This window comes from Accipiter gentilis, chromosome 25 (genome assembly GCF_929443795.1).
Source record: "Accipiter gentilis chromosome 25, bAccGen1.1, whole genome shotgun sequence".
Lineage (NCBI taxonomy): Eukaryota > Metazoa > Chordata > Aves > Accipitriformes > Accipitridae > Astur > Astur gentilis.
This window is the reverse complement of record NC_064904.1, coordinates 3,368,139-3,386,292: the sequence shown is the minus strand read 5'-3', so window position 1 is coordinate 3,386,292 and position 18,154 is coordinate 3,368,139. Positions and strand designations below refer to the sequence as shown.

Sequence of the window (18,154 nt, the reverse complement as noted above, 5' to 3'; positions counted from 1 at the left end):
GGTGCGTGCGCGGGTGGGAGGGGTCCCTGGGGGTGCAGGGGGGGGCCGGCTGACTCGCCGAGCCGTGCAAGCCTGCGGGCTCGCCAGCCCGGCTGCCCCTGAGGTGGGCGCACAGCGGGGCCGGGCTGCGGCGGGGCCCCCGCCACCCTGACATCTGCAGGTGGAGTGGGCGAGCCGGTGCGGGAGCCTCCCCGGGAGCCAGCAGCACCCTGCACCCGCTGCCCGTCTCGGCCCGCTCTCTCGCCGCCCCCCCCCCCCCGCCCCGACCCTCTCCGCCCTCGCTCTATGCCTTCTCCCCCTCTCTGTGCTGGGGCGCCTGCACCCCTCCGCACCTCGCCGGTACAAACCACTCCACTCCCCTCCCCTCCCCTCCCCTCCCTTTCCTTCCCCGCCCCTCCCCACCTTCTTTGATTTATTTGTGTATTTCTTTCCTTGGCAACCACCAGTTCCCCTCAGTCAAACAGCGCAGGCTCCCTATAATTTGAAATTAATTTGTTTGACTGCAGCATTGAGACAGGAAGGTTGGGAATTCATTTAATTCTTTTTCCTCCCTGTGCAAAAAGGAAGCGATGAAATTTCCAATTGAGACTCCAAGAAAACAGGTGAACTGGGATCCTCAAGGTTGGTGACTCTCTATTACTATCGTTACTATCATAATAACAATTGTTATTATTCCTTGTGTCTAGTGACTCGTAGGAGACTATTTGACTCCAAGTGGGAGGAGACGTTGGATGCTTGTCTGCTTCCCATGTGCGCCGCTCGGTCTTTCTTGCTCAATCCTAGCAGGGTGTTAGAAAATGCTCCTCAGATGTGGGGTTGGGTGGCCGCGTGGTTAAAACCTCTTCTAGGTGTAAGTTTTGTAGTTCTATATTGATATCTCTCTTCCGTCCCCTCCTTTTTTCTTGAGTATTTTCATCGCAAACTTGCCTGGGATGGCAGTGATCTCTGGCTGACAGCATTGTTTGTTTTATCTGTGGCTCCTTTGTTGTTTCTAGTGATCATTGTCTCTGTTAAATGGGTGGTACAGGAGTGGACACAGATGTGACTGCTTGCTCAGGGCTCCTCGATGGCAAATGTTTGTTGGCAAGCGACTGGAGCAAAACGCTGCTGCAATATAACCTGTAGTGTGGATGGTATAAAAAGACACATTAAATAATGGAGCCCAAAGGGACCTTTACACTCTTCACTCTGTCCTGATAACAATTGATCAGCCCGAGTGGATAGTTTGATTAACTCTATAGTTAGGTTTGGAGTCTGTCTTGGGGAGTGTGTTTGTGTGATGGTGGAAGGAGATTTTACGCCAGTGCAGTGCATTTCAATAAAACGATCCAAGTGGTGTTTTAAAATAAGCTGTAATGAAATGCTCTCCTTTCCTGGCATGGGGAGGAGGTTCATATGCAACCTACAGAAGAAGGGACTGAAAAAAACCCTACTGGTAATTTGTATACTCGTGTGTCATATTTCTGTGCATCGGTACAGGAGCAGAGCAACTTGAAGCCATATGCTCAGGTTTGCAGCAGAAGTGCTGGCAGCCAGTCACTGTACAGCAGTGCTTGCAGGAAGTATGAAGTGATAGCATGGGCTTTGATTATTCATCTTTATTCCGCAGGTTTGGTTTTAGTGGTTAATTTGTCTGTCATCCTCCATGCCCTCACGTCTACAAAATGAAACATTATAAACAGTTTCTGCCTGTGTTGAAGGAATACAGCAGAACAGACATCTTTCTGCTGAGCAGATCTGATGTGCTGTTTGAATAGTATACACAATTAAGCTTTAGTTTAAGCCTTACTACATCTTTAATTAGGTGAAGGCTGAAATCGACACATCAGTCTCCTCTGCCCTCAGCTTCACAATGAACACAGGGATAGCAGCTCTAACAGAGATTTGATTATTTTAATAACAGTATATTCCTTATCCCAGGGTCAAAATTCCATGTGGTGAAAACTTGCTCTTCCCAGGTGCTTTTCTGAATGTGCGTTTGCTGTTGCTTCCTTTTAATTCATTTTATGTATTGCAAAATGTCTTTTAATGTAAAAAGCCCTTTCCTCCCTTCCCCTGGCAAGGCACACAGGAGGTACTGATGGCATTCTGTATGCAGCTCCTTTGCTTGGCAATCGGCTTTAAAGCATATGGATCCAACAGGTGGTTGGTCACAATTTACTAATGTGTCCAAAACCAGAGAGTATCGTAACAGGTAAAAGACCTTGAACCCAGCAGGTTTCCTCTCTGCCAAGCTGAATCCCTGCTAAGGACTGCAGAATCCTACCAGTTATTTCCCCTCAGAGTATTGACTTCATTAGCCAGGCAGCAAGGATGCTAATGTATAGCCAGGAAGGAAGCAAAACTTGTTAATTTCTAATTCTCTAAGGGACTCAGGAAATAGATAAAATTTGGTGGAATGGAAAAAATGCAAATTGGTTAGGAAACGTTTTCTAAGGCCCAATCCTTTAACCAATAGAGGAACAGTGCAATGACACTGTACTTACATAGTCCCACTGAAGAATTAGTGATGTGGGTAGAAGACAAAGTAGATCAGAGTTCCATTCTTTTTGAAATGAAAATATATTTATGTAGATATAAATGTTAGCAAAGATCTACACAAAATGACTTAGAGCCCTAAAATGAATTTGATTTACAGTCACGTATGTAGTCTGTTCCCTGCATGTACATGTGAAAAATGATGTTATGTTTTGCATCCTGTGCAATATCCGTGGAGTTAAGAGCTGAAGTAGCTTTTCTCAGATACAAAGATCAACATGTAGAAAGCTAGTGGTGCAAGGATACAGAGTCCTAAGTATTAAAAGCAGAGCTCATGTCCAGTTAATGTTCACACTCCAATACCAGGCTCATTTCAGTGCGTATTGTATGATCATTCTCTCTTCTGGTTGTCAGACAGAGAACGTGCAGTTTCCACAGTTTTGTCTAGTAGGAATTGTGCTAACTTGTGCTAAGAGTACTTGAAATACATCAACTGATGTTCCTGGCAAGCAAGCTAGCAGTCCAACAATGTAAGTGAGAGCTATGGTATCTCAAAGATTGTTTAGATCTGATTATTCCAGGCAATATTTTCTAGAAACTATACACATTTCTAGAGGCTAGGGCCCTTGTTGTGAAGATATGGCTAGCTTGGGACTAATGATGTTGCTGGTTTGAACTCAGGTCAGACTGATAATCATTGAAATGAATTAATGCTCAAACTCCATAATGCTGACTGAACTATAAATATTTACATAGATAAATAGATTGGAGGCTGCTGGTAGCTTTCATCTGGCATAAAACTGGTATTCTCAGTTCACATCAGCAAAGATCAATATACTATAGAAAGACTTTGTGGAGAGAACAGATTTAAAAGAACAGAATTGACATGAGGGATGGTGTCTGACAGACAGCTAACGGGAGGCTGATTTCTCAGCCATTAAACTGGAATGAACAGGGCATGGAGACTGAAGGATGCTTTTATCCTGTTGTGTAGTATCTTCACTTGTCTTGGGTATAGAGTATATCTGTGTATTCCCTGTAAATGCTGAGTGTGTTTTCTAGATAAACCAAATATTTCATCAACCTGGAAGTATATAGGTCCGTATTTCTCTGGTGAAGTCCCGTACTATCCCAGGCAATCAAACTATATAACCCCATTAACAAACTCCACCCCAAAAGTCATTGGGACTTGTCCCTAAAAATCCAATGTGAAGTATGTCCTAGAATATCAAATATATTGATTAAAAACCTATACTATTCATATACAGTGAGTGAATGGGGTAAAAAATGAGCAAAAAACCCAAGCAGACACTTCAAGGATGTTTTAGGGAGAGTTGGACACACTGAGTAGGGGTGCAGAATTTCACACTACCTGGCCTTACATTCAAAAAAAACCCAACAAAAACGCCTGCCATTTTGTTACTGGTGGAATCAACCTAGATATACACAATCATAAAACATTTGATCTGCCTATCACTGATTTTTGCTTCTCCCGTTTGGTGCAATTCAGGTAAAGCAATAATAACTGAAATTAGTGAAAGATTAGATTTTTAGTTTCATACTTCATACAACTTCCCATCTATACTTTTCAGAATATAATATTAGGTTTATAATGGCATATGAAGACATAAATTCTTATAATTGTTCTCATCTCTCCTCTTTCCTGCATTGCTCCTGCTGTTTGTTACACCCACCTGTTGTCCGTGCTTATTATAATCTCTTTGCACATGTATTTTTATACAGTACCTAAAACACAGTGGGTCCCTCATCCTGAGACATCTGGATGTTACAGTAATTGCAGTATTTTTCCTATGAATTATCTGCTTAAAATTGCTGTTTCTTGGTGGAAAAGAAGGGTAGATGAGACTGTTTCCACTATGCTCAAAAATTATCCCCAAGCATGACTGTCTTGCAGGGTGATGGTGAGATATCTTTTCCAAGGGAAAGATGTCTATCTTGGTGGTGCTCTTAGTAGGTAGAAAATGGAGTTCAGTCTCGTTCCATCCTTCGTGTGTACAGTTTTTTGCTGTCATTGCAGCAATATGGATTGTCAAAGCCTCTTGAATTTCCAGGTAGATGTTTATCTCTACACTGACCTTTTGGAGCTCTGAAGTTTTGATACAAGTTCTTGCATCCTTTCACGAAGGCATTGTTTGTGTAGGATGGCTTTCTGCAGTTTGGAACCCTAAAATCATGCATTTATTATCATCATCATCACATTTAGTGTGGGAGTTAGTGGTCTGTGGGGAATTCGAGCTGTGGCTGAGAGTCTGGAGTTCCTCTTCAGATTTTGTCACTGATTTACTGTTTAACCTTCAGTAAGCCACCTACCCTTTCTTTTCCTCCCTTTTTCCTTGACTGCAAAATGGGAATATTAATACTTCCCTAATGCACAATGGTGTTGTGAAATATAATTAACTTGTTTAAAGCAATCTGAGATCTGCTATTGAAAGAAGAGCATATGTATTGCAATCAAATGGTAAAACAATTAGGAGGGAGCAAAACAGCCTGTCATCATACACAGATCACATCAATTAGGAAATAAGGTTATCTTTGTGCTTTACAACCAGAGGAAACTAGTATTACCTGCGCTTCTTCACAGACACTGAAGACTCAGTTGAGTTTCCCATTAGAGGTATCTACAGACCATTGATATTCCCCACCTACCACTCCAGAGGGGCTCAAGTCTTCCATAGGTCCTGTGTCACCTGCCATGGAATTTCTCACTTCACCTGAGACACCTCAAGCAGCACTGGACACCTATATGTGGGACAAATGAGCTGAGTCTCAAATGTCTTCATGCAGGTATCAGATTTGGATCATCCCTTGATGGCTGTTGGAAAAATTTTCAGCATCAGCTACTTAGTATAAATTAAGCTGACGCTGCCTGCTGAGTGTAAAAAACTGCTGCAGTTCCTACTTTTTCTGTCCTTTCATTCAAAGACACCAATACAGAAGGCAAACTTGATTATAAAGGCATAGACAAGTAGAATAAGGGTGTACATTTCTGTCCTCCATTTTCAAGAAGATATATGTAAGAAGGGCAGTGCAACTGGGAGTTAGATGATATCTTTCTGCACTAGTAAGTCAGTTCTTAGTAGCTCAGTGTAAGAATGCTATGGAAAGCTATAATGTGTAAAAAAAGTAGCTCTGATCCCAGCAAATGTGATTATATTGGCTACCGACCCATCTGATGGACCAGGACTCTGCTGTGCCTAATAAGCATGGGTTGCAGAACAACTGTAAGGAGTTTATTTTAAAGAGAGATTTGAAGGAGAATAGAAATTGGATAAAAAGGACACTCCTGGCAGTGCATGATGTAGGTGCAACAATGCCAAATACAGTAAGGTGGAAAATTTGAAGAGTTTGGAAAACAAATAAAAGAGAATGAAGAAATCAGAACTTTACTAAAGGCTATGTGGAGCCTGCAGGGGAGGCAGATGAATACTGTGGACCCTAATGTGGTAAGAGATAGGAAGATATGACTGAATTAGCAGGAGAGGAAGAAAGACAGCAGAGACCTATTAGTTTCATCATTGTCATCGTTAGGATGCCCTGAAAAAGGAAAAACTAAGGAATCAGAAAAGTGAAATTAGCAATAGGAAAGTGGCAGAGTGAAAGTCTGGACAGCAGCTTTCTTAGCAATAGTGAGGAAAGACTGAACTCTATTCAAGATAAGAAAGATGAAGGGTAGGGTATCATTAAGATGTCATCTGTACTGTGAGAAAAGGGAATGAAAAGAATCAAAGGCAATATGAAACTGTAAATCTCAGACAGGGAGAGCAGTGGAATTGTCATCAGTGGGAGAGGTTAAGACAGAATTATTATTTCAGTGAAGAATAATAATGCTATTTTTGCCACATATGTACAGGAGTAATCCATTAACAGGCCTTTGGACTGAAAAGTCCCTTGGGCAACTCTTGAAAACTGATGCTACCTGAAGTGATGGAGTTTGCTTTTGGGAGAAAGATATATGATATCACTTGTAATTGGGTAGGTTTGGGTTCAGCTTTTGGCGCTTATGTGGATTTATGTAGCTAGTGTGTGGACTTACCAGCTTCAGACAGGAGAGTGCATATATATGGTGATACGGTTTAATTCTTATGCTCCTGATTTAATCCAGAGCTAGGAATTTTACCACTCATTTCAGTGCGAGCAACAGGAGATTCTTCATTTTAAAAGTATCAGAACTGTGTTGTCTCTGAAGGCTTTACTGAGTTAAAAATAAAGGAGTGCCTGGAATCGCTGGGAGAACAGGGTCCCTAGATGTGTTGTAAATAGGGTAAGTACCTGGAGTGAAATGGGGAGGGAACAATGAGGAGGTCAAGATAAGAAAGGGCTAATAAACACAGTAGTATTCAACAGATAGAGTATTACAGAATTCAGTGTGGTGGGAATGCCTAACCTTTATTTTGTAATAATGTCAGTGTAATAGCAAAAGCCAAAGCAGAGAATATAAATGCTGAACATTTGTCTGTTTTCTATAGAATTTTTATGTAGGAGAAGTGACATTCAGCAAAAGGCTAAATACTACCTTTTTTAATACCTTTTTATAGGAATAACTCTGGTTTTTGTTTTCTGTAAGAAATTGAAAACATCCTGGGACCTGGCCTTTGTCAGACAGAGGCTGCTCATATTCTAGTTCCTGAGACATTGGTTATACTTCCTTCATTTGTTTATAAAGCATGTATATGAAAAACATTTTAACTATAATGGAAAATGTGCTCTAAGATGAACCCACTGACTTTCATAAATAACGTGCCATACCGTTCTCACTGGTTACCCCAATGAGATAAAATAACAAGTGAGAACAGCACATATCATATAGCCTTGTACTTCAGGTTGGTAGTACCAGTCCTTTCTAGGCCATGGACCATTATTATTCTCCCAACATACTTTCTGGGCTGCTTTTCACAGTTACAATCAAACATTAACTCAGATTAGTTAAACAAAATGATATTTTAAAAGTGAACTATGGATCTCTTACCATGTTAATGAACCACAGAATTTAGGGGATATTTCCTTGGTCTGGGAATGCTGAGACCAAGAATTAAGATTTCATCTTTTTCTTCAACTGCTAATACAATTCTTATGGTATTACAAATCTTGTTATTGGCAAAGTGTCCCAAATGCATGTATTATTATGTGTTATTCAGAAGTCCCAAAATACAAGCATAGAAGATCACTGGTAAGATTTCGAGGTTAGGGTGGAAATTTCACTGTCGTTTATACCTCTCTGTTGTAAGTGGAAATCAAAGCCACTAAGGTAATAGAATCTGTTATCTAAACCTGTATAGAGGGGCAAGAAAGGTGGAAGAGGATACACAAGCCTGGCTTAATTTTATTTTTCTGTTTTTAAAATGGAACGGAACATCCTGCTGAAAGCTGGAGTTGTGACAAGGGGCATGACATATAAAATATATGAAAGGGATTGAAACTTGTTGCACTTAGGATCTGGAGTCCTGTACAGTGAACAGTTGCAAAGTCCTGGTGTGGTTGCAACTTTTTTTAAAAGTGCAGGCATAATTAGGTCTAGCATTTTGTTTGAGTTTGCTATTTGAAATTTTAGAGGACATCTGGAAAGAAATAAAGTCCTAACAAGGAGAGACAAAGGAAAGCTGCTTCAGATAATGTAGACTACAAAAGAATGGACCCAAAGTGTGAGCAGGTCAGATCTGCTGCCAGTGGTGCAGAAAATGTGGAATAAAAAGAGTGTACTTGTGGTAAGGCTGAAAATGCTCTGGAAAAAAAAAGGGTGGACATGAAGACAAATCTGGCTGCCTCCAAGTAGAATTCACTTTTTTCAAGCACATGATGTTCTTTCTACCTTTTAGCAGTACGCATGTAACCTAGGGTGTATTTAAAAAAATATGAAGGATCTTCATGTTCTCTGTTGGTTCCTCAGGGATGTGTCAGGGTCCTCCTCGGTGAGCGAAACTAAAGCACAGTATAAATAATCTTATGGACATATTACAAAATGTCTTCATCTCATGAAGTAAGTATCTTTAATAGATGATGAGCTGTTTATTTGGCTAGTCCTGCATTGAAGAAACATGCTTTTGTTTCTTCCATTTGTTCCTCAATTCTGCCCCCAAAGAGATGCATTCAATAGATCTTTAAATTGCTTCAGTTCTCTGTCTTTCTGATAATCCGTAGATTATGCATGACTGTGTGACTGTTGTTTGCTGAAGACAATAGACTGTTTAACTAGTAGGGGATAACAGAAGTTAACACCATCTTCTTACAAAGCAATACAAGTTATTTTGGTATCTGTATTCTACAGGATGATCACAGTGCTTTAAGCATCAGGCTTTGAGTACCTAGTTTTGTTGGAGCCATATGTTCATATCTCAGCAGGACTGACTCATCTTTTCTTTCCCAGGAAGAAAAAACAACATGTTACTGACTTTACTGGATGAGGATCTTGGATTTTGGCACCTTAAACTTGCGCCACTGAGATTCTTAAGATTCAGTGATACGCTGTTAAAAGGTGCTTCGGTCATTTATTTCTTACTCAATACTGTAAGATAATAGTACTGGCATGATTTGAAAACAGCAAATACATACTGACAGCTTGTCCAGGGCTTTTATCCTCTCAAATATCAGCTTTTCATTTTGAAGGAACAAAAGGCAATCACTAGCTACTATGTGTGAAAAACCCCAGTGATGAAAGAATTATAAAGAAATGGTACTGCAGAAACTCCCAGCTGAAATGAAGGAAGCAGCTCACACATGTCCAAGACATTCCCCTAGGTTAACTCAGATCCGTCACTGATTACTTAAATGTTAAGACTGCTAAGTTTGGATTGCACAAGAAAGGGTTTTGCAGAGAGGCCTTGTGTAGCAGCAGTCATGACAGCTACAGAAACAACACCAGAGCTACCTCTTCATGATGCTACAGCTACCATACTAAATTGCCTTCATGGGAAGCAGAGTTCATTACTGGGTTACAATGATATACTGACATGTAACTTTGTGACCTGATTTTCTCGTTGTTGCCGTACATTATTTGTTGAGTCAGTTTTCTAAAAATAAGCATCTGCTGCCATTTAAGGCACTGTAAGGCAGCTGAGACATTTGCATCAGCCTGATATATATGATAATGGACCTACGGGAGACCCATGCCCTTCTGGAGCAACAGCTTAAGGCCAATTAGGATATCCTAGTACCTCTCACTTGGTAGTATATAATATGGATGGGCAAATGAATTATGCCATTTGACTGTGACTTAATTGGAGAATAAAACACCTAAATACAGGTGGGTATCTGAAATGCAGGGGTATTCTAAGTTTCTAAGGAACTGCTATGGTTAGGGGAGATATAGTCAAATATGGTTCATAGAGCCTGGAGAACTTTCAGTATATGTCTGGTTTAGTGTCAGCAGAATCACTCTCCAGGCTGCACGGACCCATTTGACACATCTGTATTGACTCTAATGGAATGTATTCCAAGTTACAGCAAAGGAAAGAAATGAGACGAGGGTTGTTACTGCTCGTATTTTGAACTTCAGCTCAAATGGCTTTGGATAGCTTCTCACTAGGAGGATTTAGGGCAGGTATACACCACTTGTTCCTGGCAGATTCATTCTCAATTTGTGCATGCTTTGGGGTTACAAGAAATTACACCATCATGGTTAGTGCAGTTTTGCTGAAAGTTATAAAATACTTCTTTGAGCTTGGCATTATTAGCGGTGATTTCACTTGTTTTCAGGAGCTCTGAGTGCAGGAGAATGAGTTCATGCCCACCTGCTATACACTGTGTAGGCATACTTTTGGTTAGGTGAAGCTTAATTGTGGGCAAAACTGATCAGAGGGCCACAGCTGCCTCTTTCTTAAGTCTGATCTGTGAATGCATGTAGCTACATGTCAGTGATGCAGTATGGCAACACTATGAAGTACTGAGAGATGTTAGAAGTCATACCATATCAGCAGATGCCATCCTTGTGTAGCTATAAAGTTTTATCCTAGTTCAAATTACAACTGTATTTCTACAGTATTATCTGACTAGAAGCTGAGCATGAAATAAAAAAATTCTTATGTAATTCAGTTGTTGTACTAGACTCCTTATAATCTAAGCTACCCTAAATTATATACTGTATAGCAAACTCCAAGCCAGCTTTGTGCAGCCAGAATCAGCCTGGCAGTGACCTGGAGCTCTGTGTGCCCGACCAGCCTCCCAGTGACACTGTTCATCTGTTCTGTTTATTATATACAGCTGTGAGCAGCATAATGGGTCTGAAGTCTGTTTAACCTACTTCCTTTTGCTTACCTGAGCTCTATTTGACTCATGGTCAATTTCCAAGAATTGTCTGACATGCAGACTGGACAGGTAAATCATTCTGACTATGGCAGCTTTACAGGTGCAACTTACACACCAAAAGTGTAAAAGAAAAATGTGTATGTTATAAAGAATTTTCAATCCGAGAAAATAAAAATGGCAATGCTGAACAAGTGCATTTCAAACAGCAATTTTCTATTCCTTGTGAAGAACTTTTCTGCACAGAGTAGTTTTGTAATAGCTGTCTTGCATTATATGTATTCTTTGCCCTGTTCCAGAATAGGTTTTCAAAGTATTGAAAGGCCTTCGTTCACTTTAACTAAGACTGTTACTGTGTATAGGAACTTAAGACCGCTAAATAGACTGGATTCTCAGGATATGCAAATAGTATTGCTCCAGCAAACTAAAAAATAGCTGAACTGATGTGCTTCTTACAAGATTTCTGACCATTACCACATGATGAAAGATCCACTTCTATTGCTGTTGCCCAGAAAATTTGAGAAATTATCACTTGAAGTGGTAGATCATTAATGAAATTTGCTTGAATTCAAAGTATTTTTCTGTAGATTCCAGTCATTAGCCAGATCGGGGAAGACACCACTAGACTGATGCAGAAATTCTTACCTCTTGTTTTCCCAGGGGAGCATCAGTATGAGCTCTTTAAGTATGGTCAGTAATGTGCAGATACATCTGTAAGGATGCCCCAAGAAATCTTGCAGGGGAGAAATTAGTGCTGACAGTATTCTTATTCTGGGGTTAGAGTTTATATTGCGTGTGTTTTGCTGGCCTTACTTATATGTAAAAGATCTGTTCCTTGGCTATTAACCTGAGAGAGTCCTGCAAGAGATATTGTACTGCCCCAGCTGAGCAATGTATTGGCGTCTCACGGTTCCAATCTATACTATAGTCAGTGGTGCTGCTAAAGTCCCCTTCGCATGACTGAGGTGAACAAGAAATTCCTTCACGCCACTGTTAGGCTGTACCCCTGGCAGACAGCCAGCATCAATCACATTTCAAATGTAGATTAGATAGCTTCCTGCCAGGAAGGCCAGCATGAATCTTTACTTTGTTGTTTGTCTCCTCCACTTGTTGGCTTACCACTACCTTTCTGTCAATAAGAATGTTCTTCCCTTTGTGGTCTTATGCTAAGTTGCAAGACTTAAGTTTCCTTCAGTGGTTGGTCTGGCCATGAGACCCTTGGCTGAATTTCTTTTGTGAATCCTTGAGATGATAGGATATTTAGAAGATCCCAGTCCGGCTGCTCTAGCAGAAGGACACCAGCTAAAACCCTGACCCTACGTCATCCTATGGGCACTTTGAAGCAGAACACCTTGAACTCCTGTGGTGGGTTATTCAGACTCTTCCTAAATGTTACTGGAATCCTGGGACACGTCCCGGTGAGGAAAAGTAATCAACTTATTTCATCCAACAGCATGTCATGGTGCAATGGATTTTTTTTTTTTATTAGTCTTTAAAAAGAAGATTATGGATAAGCAGCTGCATCACTGCTTCAACCTGTCTGTTGTTCATTGAAGGGTGAAGTCTGCAGAGAATCAGAGAGCACCTATTTATTCCTTGGTGCTTGTACTTGAGGCTTATGACATACTGACAAGAAAGCAGTTTTTTCTATTTATTACCTAATAAGGAAAAACAATGGTATGTTCATCTCTTCTGACAGGAGCTCTTTTTCACGGTCATCTCTATACCCAAGATCTTGAGCCAAAAGCACTTGCTTCCTACTTGGCTCTTGACAGAGCAGAGAACTGCATGAACTAAGACCTCCCAGTTTTAGCAAGAGCACCAAATACTGATCTAATGCTAGGAAAACAGGTTTTAGCAGTGATCTATTGGTTTTAGTCCTATTTCAGAAAGGAAAAGGTGAGAATTTTTCTTGGGTTTCTCTGTATTCAGTTTCTCTATAAATAGCTTCATAAACCTGATGATAGCACTGCTGCCAGTGAGTGTGTTGGAACAAACACATTCACCAGTCTTGAAGCAGGAGGGCTCCTTGTTTGGGACTTGCCCCCGTCAATCACTTCTAATCTCCCCTCAACTCTTCCTGCTCCTGACTGTAATGCCCTTCTACTCTGTTTTCCGTTTTCCAATACCTGAAGTTCATTGATGAGTCCCGTCACATGTGAGCATGTGCTTGGCTCCTTGCCCTGGGCTCAAGTGTCAGAGGCAATGGGGAAGCGTAGCTGAGTGCTGAGTGCCGAGAAGAGGAACCGAGCAGGGAGTTACGGGTATGCTGCCTCCCACACTGCCAGCACGGTTGGACAGAAGTGAGGGACAAGAGCAGATGGATGGATTTGGAGGAGGGCAGGGTGGAAAAGAGGTCAGGGGAGAGAGAAAGCAAAGCAAGGGAGACAAAATTCGAACTGCCCTCCAGCAGTGTACAATCTCACTCCAGCACAAGACAAATCTCCCTCAAGTATTCGTCTGGACTTGGCAGCTCTGTAAGTAGTGCTACAAATGGTGTCAGTAGCAGTGCATCTTCATGTTAATGCCAGTAAGTGTTAGCTAGGAAGTACCCGAGGACTGCTGTCCTGAAGCCAAACCAGAAAGAAAAAAATGAAGACGCTTTCAGCTGTTCCTGGAGTTCACGTCCTGCCTTAGCACATCCATTCTTTCGACTAGTGAGCTGTCACGTATGCCTTAGAAAAGTGCAGTGCCTGGGAGAGGGAGGAGGGAGGGGAAAGTATCCCAGCATCCCATGACCGTGACTTTTGCAGAGATTTTTTTTAATGTCAGGGGATGAGTTCTGGCTGATACCTGCGCAAGCCAGCCTTGGGCTTCCTCTTGTTTCCCTGCCATTTGCGTAGCCTCAGTAGGCAGGAGCTCTAAGGCTGTGCTTGCGAGAGACTAACTCTTGGGCAGTCCATTTTAGGTTCGTGGGCAGGCTCTGACCGCAGTTCTGACAGCAGAGAGGCTGGGTCAGAATCTGGAAGTTCTTGTAAATAATCAGCAAGAGCAGTTTACACATGGGTATCATATTTTTCCTTTATAACCAACAAAAGAACAGTCTGATTTATGGCTGTCTATTAATCTTGTAACAGACAGACCAGCATCTTGTCATGTATAGTGGAAAACAGCATGTCCCCTAAAAGAACTTGAAGATTTGCTAATACATTGACGACAACTCTTTGTACCTGCTTGATGCACGTATGGCAAAGACCTTGTTTCAATCAACTTTTGAAATTACTCTTCAATTTAATTAATTTGCTAACATCTCTGTGGCAGTGTTTACATGAGACAAACTGTGAACACATACAGTATTGTTTTTCCTCAGTGTCACAGGGGTTTATCTATTATTTGAGAAACGCTTTGAGATATTTAGATAATAATGAAAGATTATTATAGACTTGGCACAACTGATGCAAAGCGGAATGTTGAGATGTGTTTGACTATTTTACATGGAAGGGGAGGGAAAGTATTTCAAGAGCATTTTCCTGCTGTGAGTCAGAACTAGAATATCAAGATGAATGATTTTGAATATATATATATATTTTTTAATACCCTTAGCATTTCACCGGTTTGTTTACAGATTCTGGATGATGAATACAAGCCTACAACATTAGACTGTTTTTCTTTGCTACCCTTCACTGATAGCTTTTCTTCTTGGGTCCATAGGGGTGTGCAGGGCACAGATTGAAAACACTGACCTAAATGATTTCTGGCAGATGATTTTATGTCCTGTTCTTAGCTACTTCAGATGAAGGAGATTTCAATATCTCAATGGCTGTTTGCATGCTTAGCTATCCTTGTAGCTAGACTTTTTCCTAACACATTATCCCCCACTTCCTTGGTACAGATTAATAGTTATTTCTTGTCCTATTCTTAAGGGATCTAAGGAAGAATTCATCACTGTCTTCAGTTAGTCAGTGTCTTATTTTAATTTGTGAGACTACAGTTCACATTTTTACACTTAGTCCGAACAGCTTTTTAATTTATATTAAGATAATTCTTTGGAAAGTTGCAATGAAAATCGAAGCGGGATTTTGAAAAGATGACTGCATTGATAATCATTTTGTGTCATGAAGAAATTACATTTGAATATGTGCTGGAGTTCGATTTACTGTGGTTGAAACCAAGACAAGAGATCAGTCAAAACTGATTGAAGGAAGAGACTGGTATTTCCAGTATTTTTTAAAAACAGATCCAGTGTTTAACGCCTCCTGTAGTTTCCTAAGTCATTTTCTCCTTCTATGTTCCTGTACTCTTAACACTCAGTTACAATGAAACGTGTCAGTCTTTAGCCACCATTCAATATTCTGGTGATAAGTGAAGCAGAGAAAGATGTCGAATAGAGCGACCTTTTCTGTGCCATTCAGAAGTTGCTTCCCTTTTCTATTAGCCTGAAGAAAGAAAAACATATCTTCATCTTCATTGGTTGCTAACAATATGCAGTCATATGAAAACTTGTGCAGAAGCCAAAAATGGACATAAAGTTAAAGAAATAAAGTACAGATGTCCAAAATAGGAGGGCTTTTTTTGGATAGGTCTTAAAACATACAAGTCTTGGGGCAGGAGAGCGGAATTCTACTCCAGCCTCATCGTTTGCTGTGTGATCTTGGTTAAGCAGTTTCTTTTTCGTTTAGGCTGTACCTACACAGTTGTATTCAGCAAGAGTTGAACGCTGCTGTCTGAGCTAGGCCAGCTTGTGAGATGGATGCTTGAACTGCCATTCTTATGTGCTTTAAAGAATTTACGATTACAAATGGCAGGGCCTTTTAGAAATACAGTAAGTATAAAAATGGTATTCAGACCTTCCTCTCTTTCTCACTGTACTTTCTTGACTAAAATTAAATTAGCTTGTACGTACTTTTTTTTTCTATATCTTTAGGGAAACTAGGTTCAGAATTGCTAAAGTGAAATTATAGAATACCAGAGCCTTTCAACAGCCTCACAAAATCCATTGAAAACAAAGGAAAGGGACATGGCATAGCTCAGAGGAATGGTAATTGCATAGACTGTTAAATCTTTTACACACTTGTTAAACTAATCACAACTAGAATAATAAGTAATCCAACCAGTCAGGTTTACCCAGCACCCAATTTCTAGCCATTTGTCTGCAAGCAGATTGTAATTTTCTTATATTTTTTACAATTGTCAGTCACAGATATCACATTGTATTGCTACTTTTCCTTCATTGGTTAAGAGCGTATGCACTTCCTGCCAGCGTGAAATATTTAATGAATTTGACATTTAGTTTTATGTGAAAATGTATGCTGCTAACATCCATTTTCTTAAATGTGTATAGGAAATGAGTGAAATAAATTGCTTATGTTTCTGGGAAGGAAAAATGAGAATGAAAGATGATAAAAAGTGAAAAAATCAAATCCACTCAACAAGACAAATGAATGTTTTTGTTCCATATTGACCCAATGTCATGGTTTAACCCCAGCCGGCAACAAAGCACCACGCAGCTGCTTGCTCACTCCTCCCCACCCCGATGGGATGGGGAGGAGAATCAGAAAAAAATCATGGGCTGAGATAAGAACAGTTTAAGAATTGAGAAAAAAAAGGAAAAGGAAAATAACAAAAAGAGAGAAATAAACCCCAAGAAAAACAAGTGATGCACAATGCAATTGCTCACCACCTCCTGACCGATGCCCAGCCAGTCCCTGAGCAGTGACCTGGGCCTCCCGGCCAACTCCCCCCAGTTTGTATACTGAACGTGGTGTCCTATGGTATGGAATATTCCTTTGGCTAGTTTGGGTCAGCTGTCCTGGCCGTGCTCCCTCCCAGCTTCTTGTGTGCCTCCTTGCTGGCCGAGCATGGGAAACTGAAAAGTCCTTGACTTAGGATAAGCATTACTTAGCAACAACTAAAACATCAGTGTGCTACCAAGTTATTCTCATACTAAATCCAAAACACAGCACTGTACCAGCTACTAGGAAGATAATTAACTCTATCCCAGCCAAAACCAGGACACCCAACTCCAGTAGAGAGTGACAAAAAGGCATTGTTGTTGGAAGGCTGCTTGTTCTTTCTGTAGCTGACTTATGTTCATCGCTGTAGTTTAAGTTCTGATCTATACATTGATATTCTTAGGGCATGTTTGTAATGGACTGATGACTTTTTCACCAAAATCCATATGCACGCTCTGACTGGTGAGACTCAGAGGAAAAACAATGCTGAACAATACAGTCTGAGTTGTGTCCTCATCTTTATTGCCCCTGTGCAAACTGACTGTAGTGTGTTGACCTTGGCTGGCTGCCAGATGCCCATCCAGCCGCTCTCTCACTCCTCCTCCTCAGCAGGAGAGGGAGAGAAAATAAGATGGAAATGTTTGTGGGTTGAGATAAAGACATGGAGATCACTTAGTAATTACCATTACGGGCAAATCAGGCTCGTCTTGGGGAAAGTTTGTTTAATTTATTGCCAATTAAATAGATTTGGATGGTGAGAAACGAAGACAAGAGTTAAACTACCTTTCCCCTCCTTTATTTTTTTCCTAGGCCCAAATTCACTCCTTCATTCTTGAGTCCTCTTCCTCCTCCCCACCCCACATGGTGCAGGGGGGATGGGGAATGGGGGGTTGTGGTGAGTTCATAACAGTTCCTCTAGGCTGCACCTTCCTCCTCCTCACACTTTTCCCTTGCTCCAGCACGGGTCCTTCCTACGGGCTGCAGTCCTTTAGGATAAACCTGCTCCAGCACAGTCTCTCCATGGGCAGCAGCCCTTCAGGAAATATCATCCTGCTCTGGTCTGGGGTCCGCCACGTGCTGCAGTGTGTCTGCTCTGGTGTGGTCCTCTCCATGGGCTGCAGGGAAATACCTGCTCCACTGTGGTCTCTTCCAAAACTCACACAGGCTGCAGGAGAATGTCTCCTGCAGCTCCTGGAGTACCTCTTTCTCCTCCACTGACCTTGGTGTCTTCAGGATTGTTTCTCACACTTTTTTTTCTCATTCATCACTGCCTGCACAGCATTTTTCCCTTTCTTAACTATGCTTTCACAGATGTGCTGCCAGCTTCACTGATGGGCTCAGCTGTGTCCTGCAGTGGGTCTATTGGAGTCAGCAGGAACTGGCTGTGTCCGGCATGGGACAGCCCCTGGCCTTCTCCCACAGAGACCACTACTGTAGCTGCCCCACTACCAACACCTTGCCACCTAAACCAAGTGTACTGTCATGGCGCCCAGATAGCCAGGTACTTGGTTTCAGTCAGGCACTTGCTGCACAACTAAATGGAAGCAGCGATACTCTGGTAGTATGGACAGTAGAAGTTGAGAAGATTCCCATGGGATTTGTCCTTTGGAAGAAATGGCTATCAGATAGGAGTGACTGTCCTTCAGTGGAAGGCAAGATTCATTCTGACAACTTACTGCATAGCTAAGTTTCTTGTCTGCCACTGAAGAAGCTCTCCAGGAACAGAGAAGAGGCTTTGGCTCCCCTTA

The 18,154-nt window shown here is 41.3% G+C and overlaps 1 protein-coding gene across 1 annotated transcript in view; it reads left to right on the top strand.

The window, feature by feature from the left end:
- Positions 1-561: 561 nt before the first annotated feature.
- Positions 562-18,154, top strand: part of KCNK10 (potassium two pore domain channel subfamily K member 10) — a 65,896-nt gene continuing 48,303 nt past the window's right edge. The window contains exon 1 of the mRNA XM_049828507.1: positions 562-621. Within this exon, the coding sequence (XP_049684464.1) occupies positions 570-621 (52 nt within the window). The 5' untranslated portion in view covers positions 562-569. The remainder of the gene's footprint in view (positions 622-18,154) is intronic.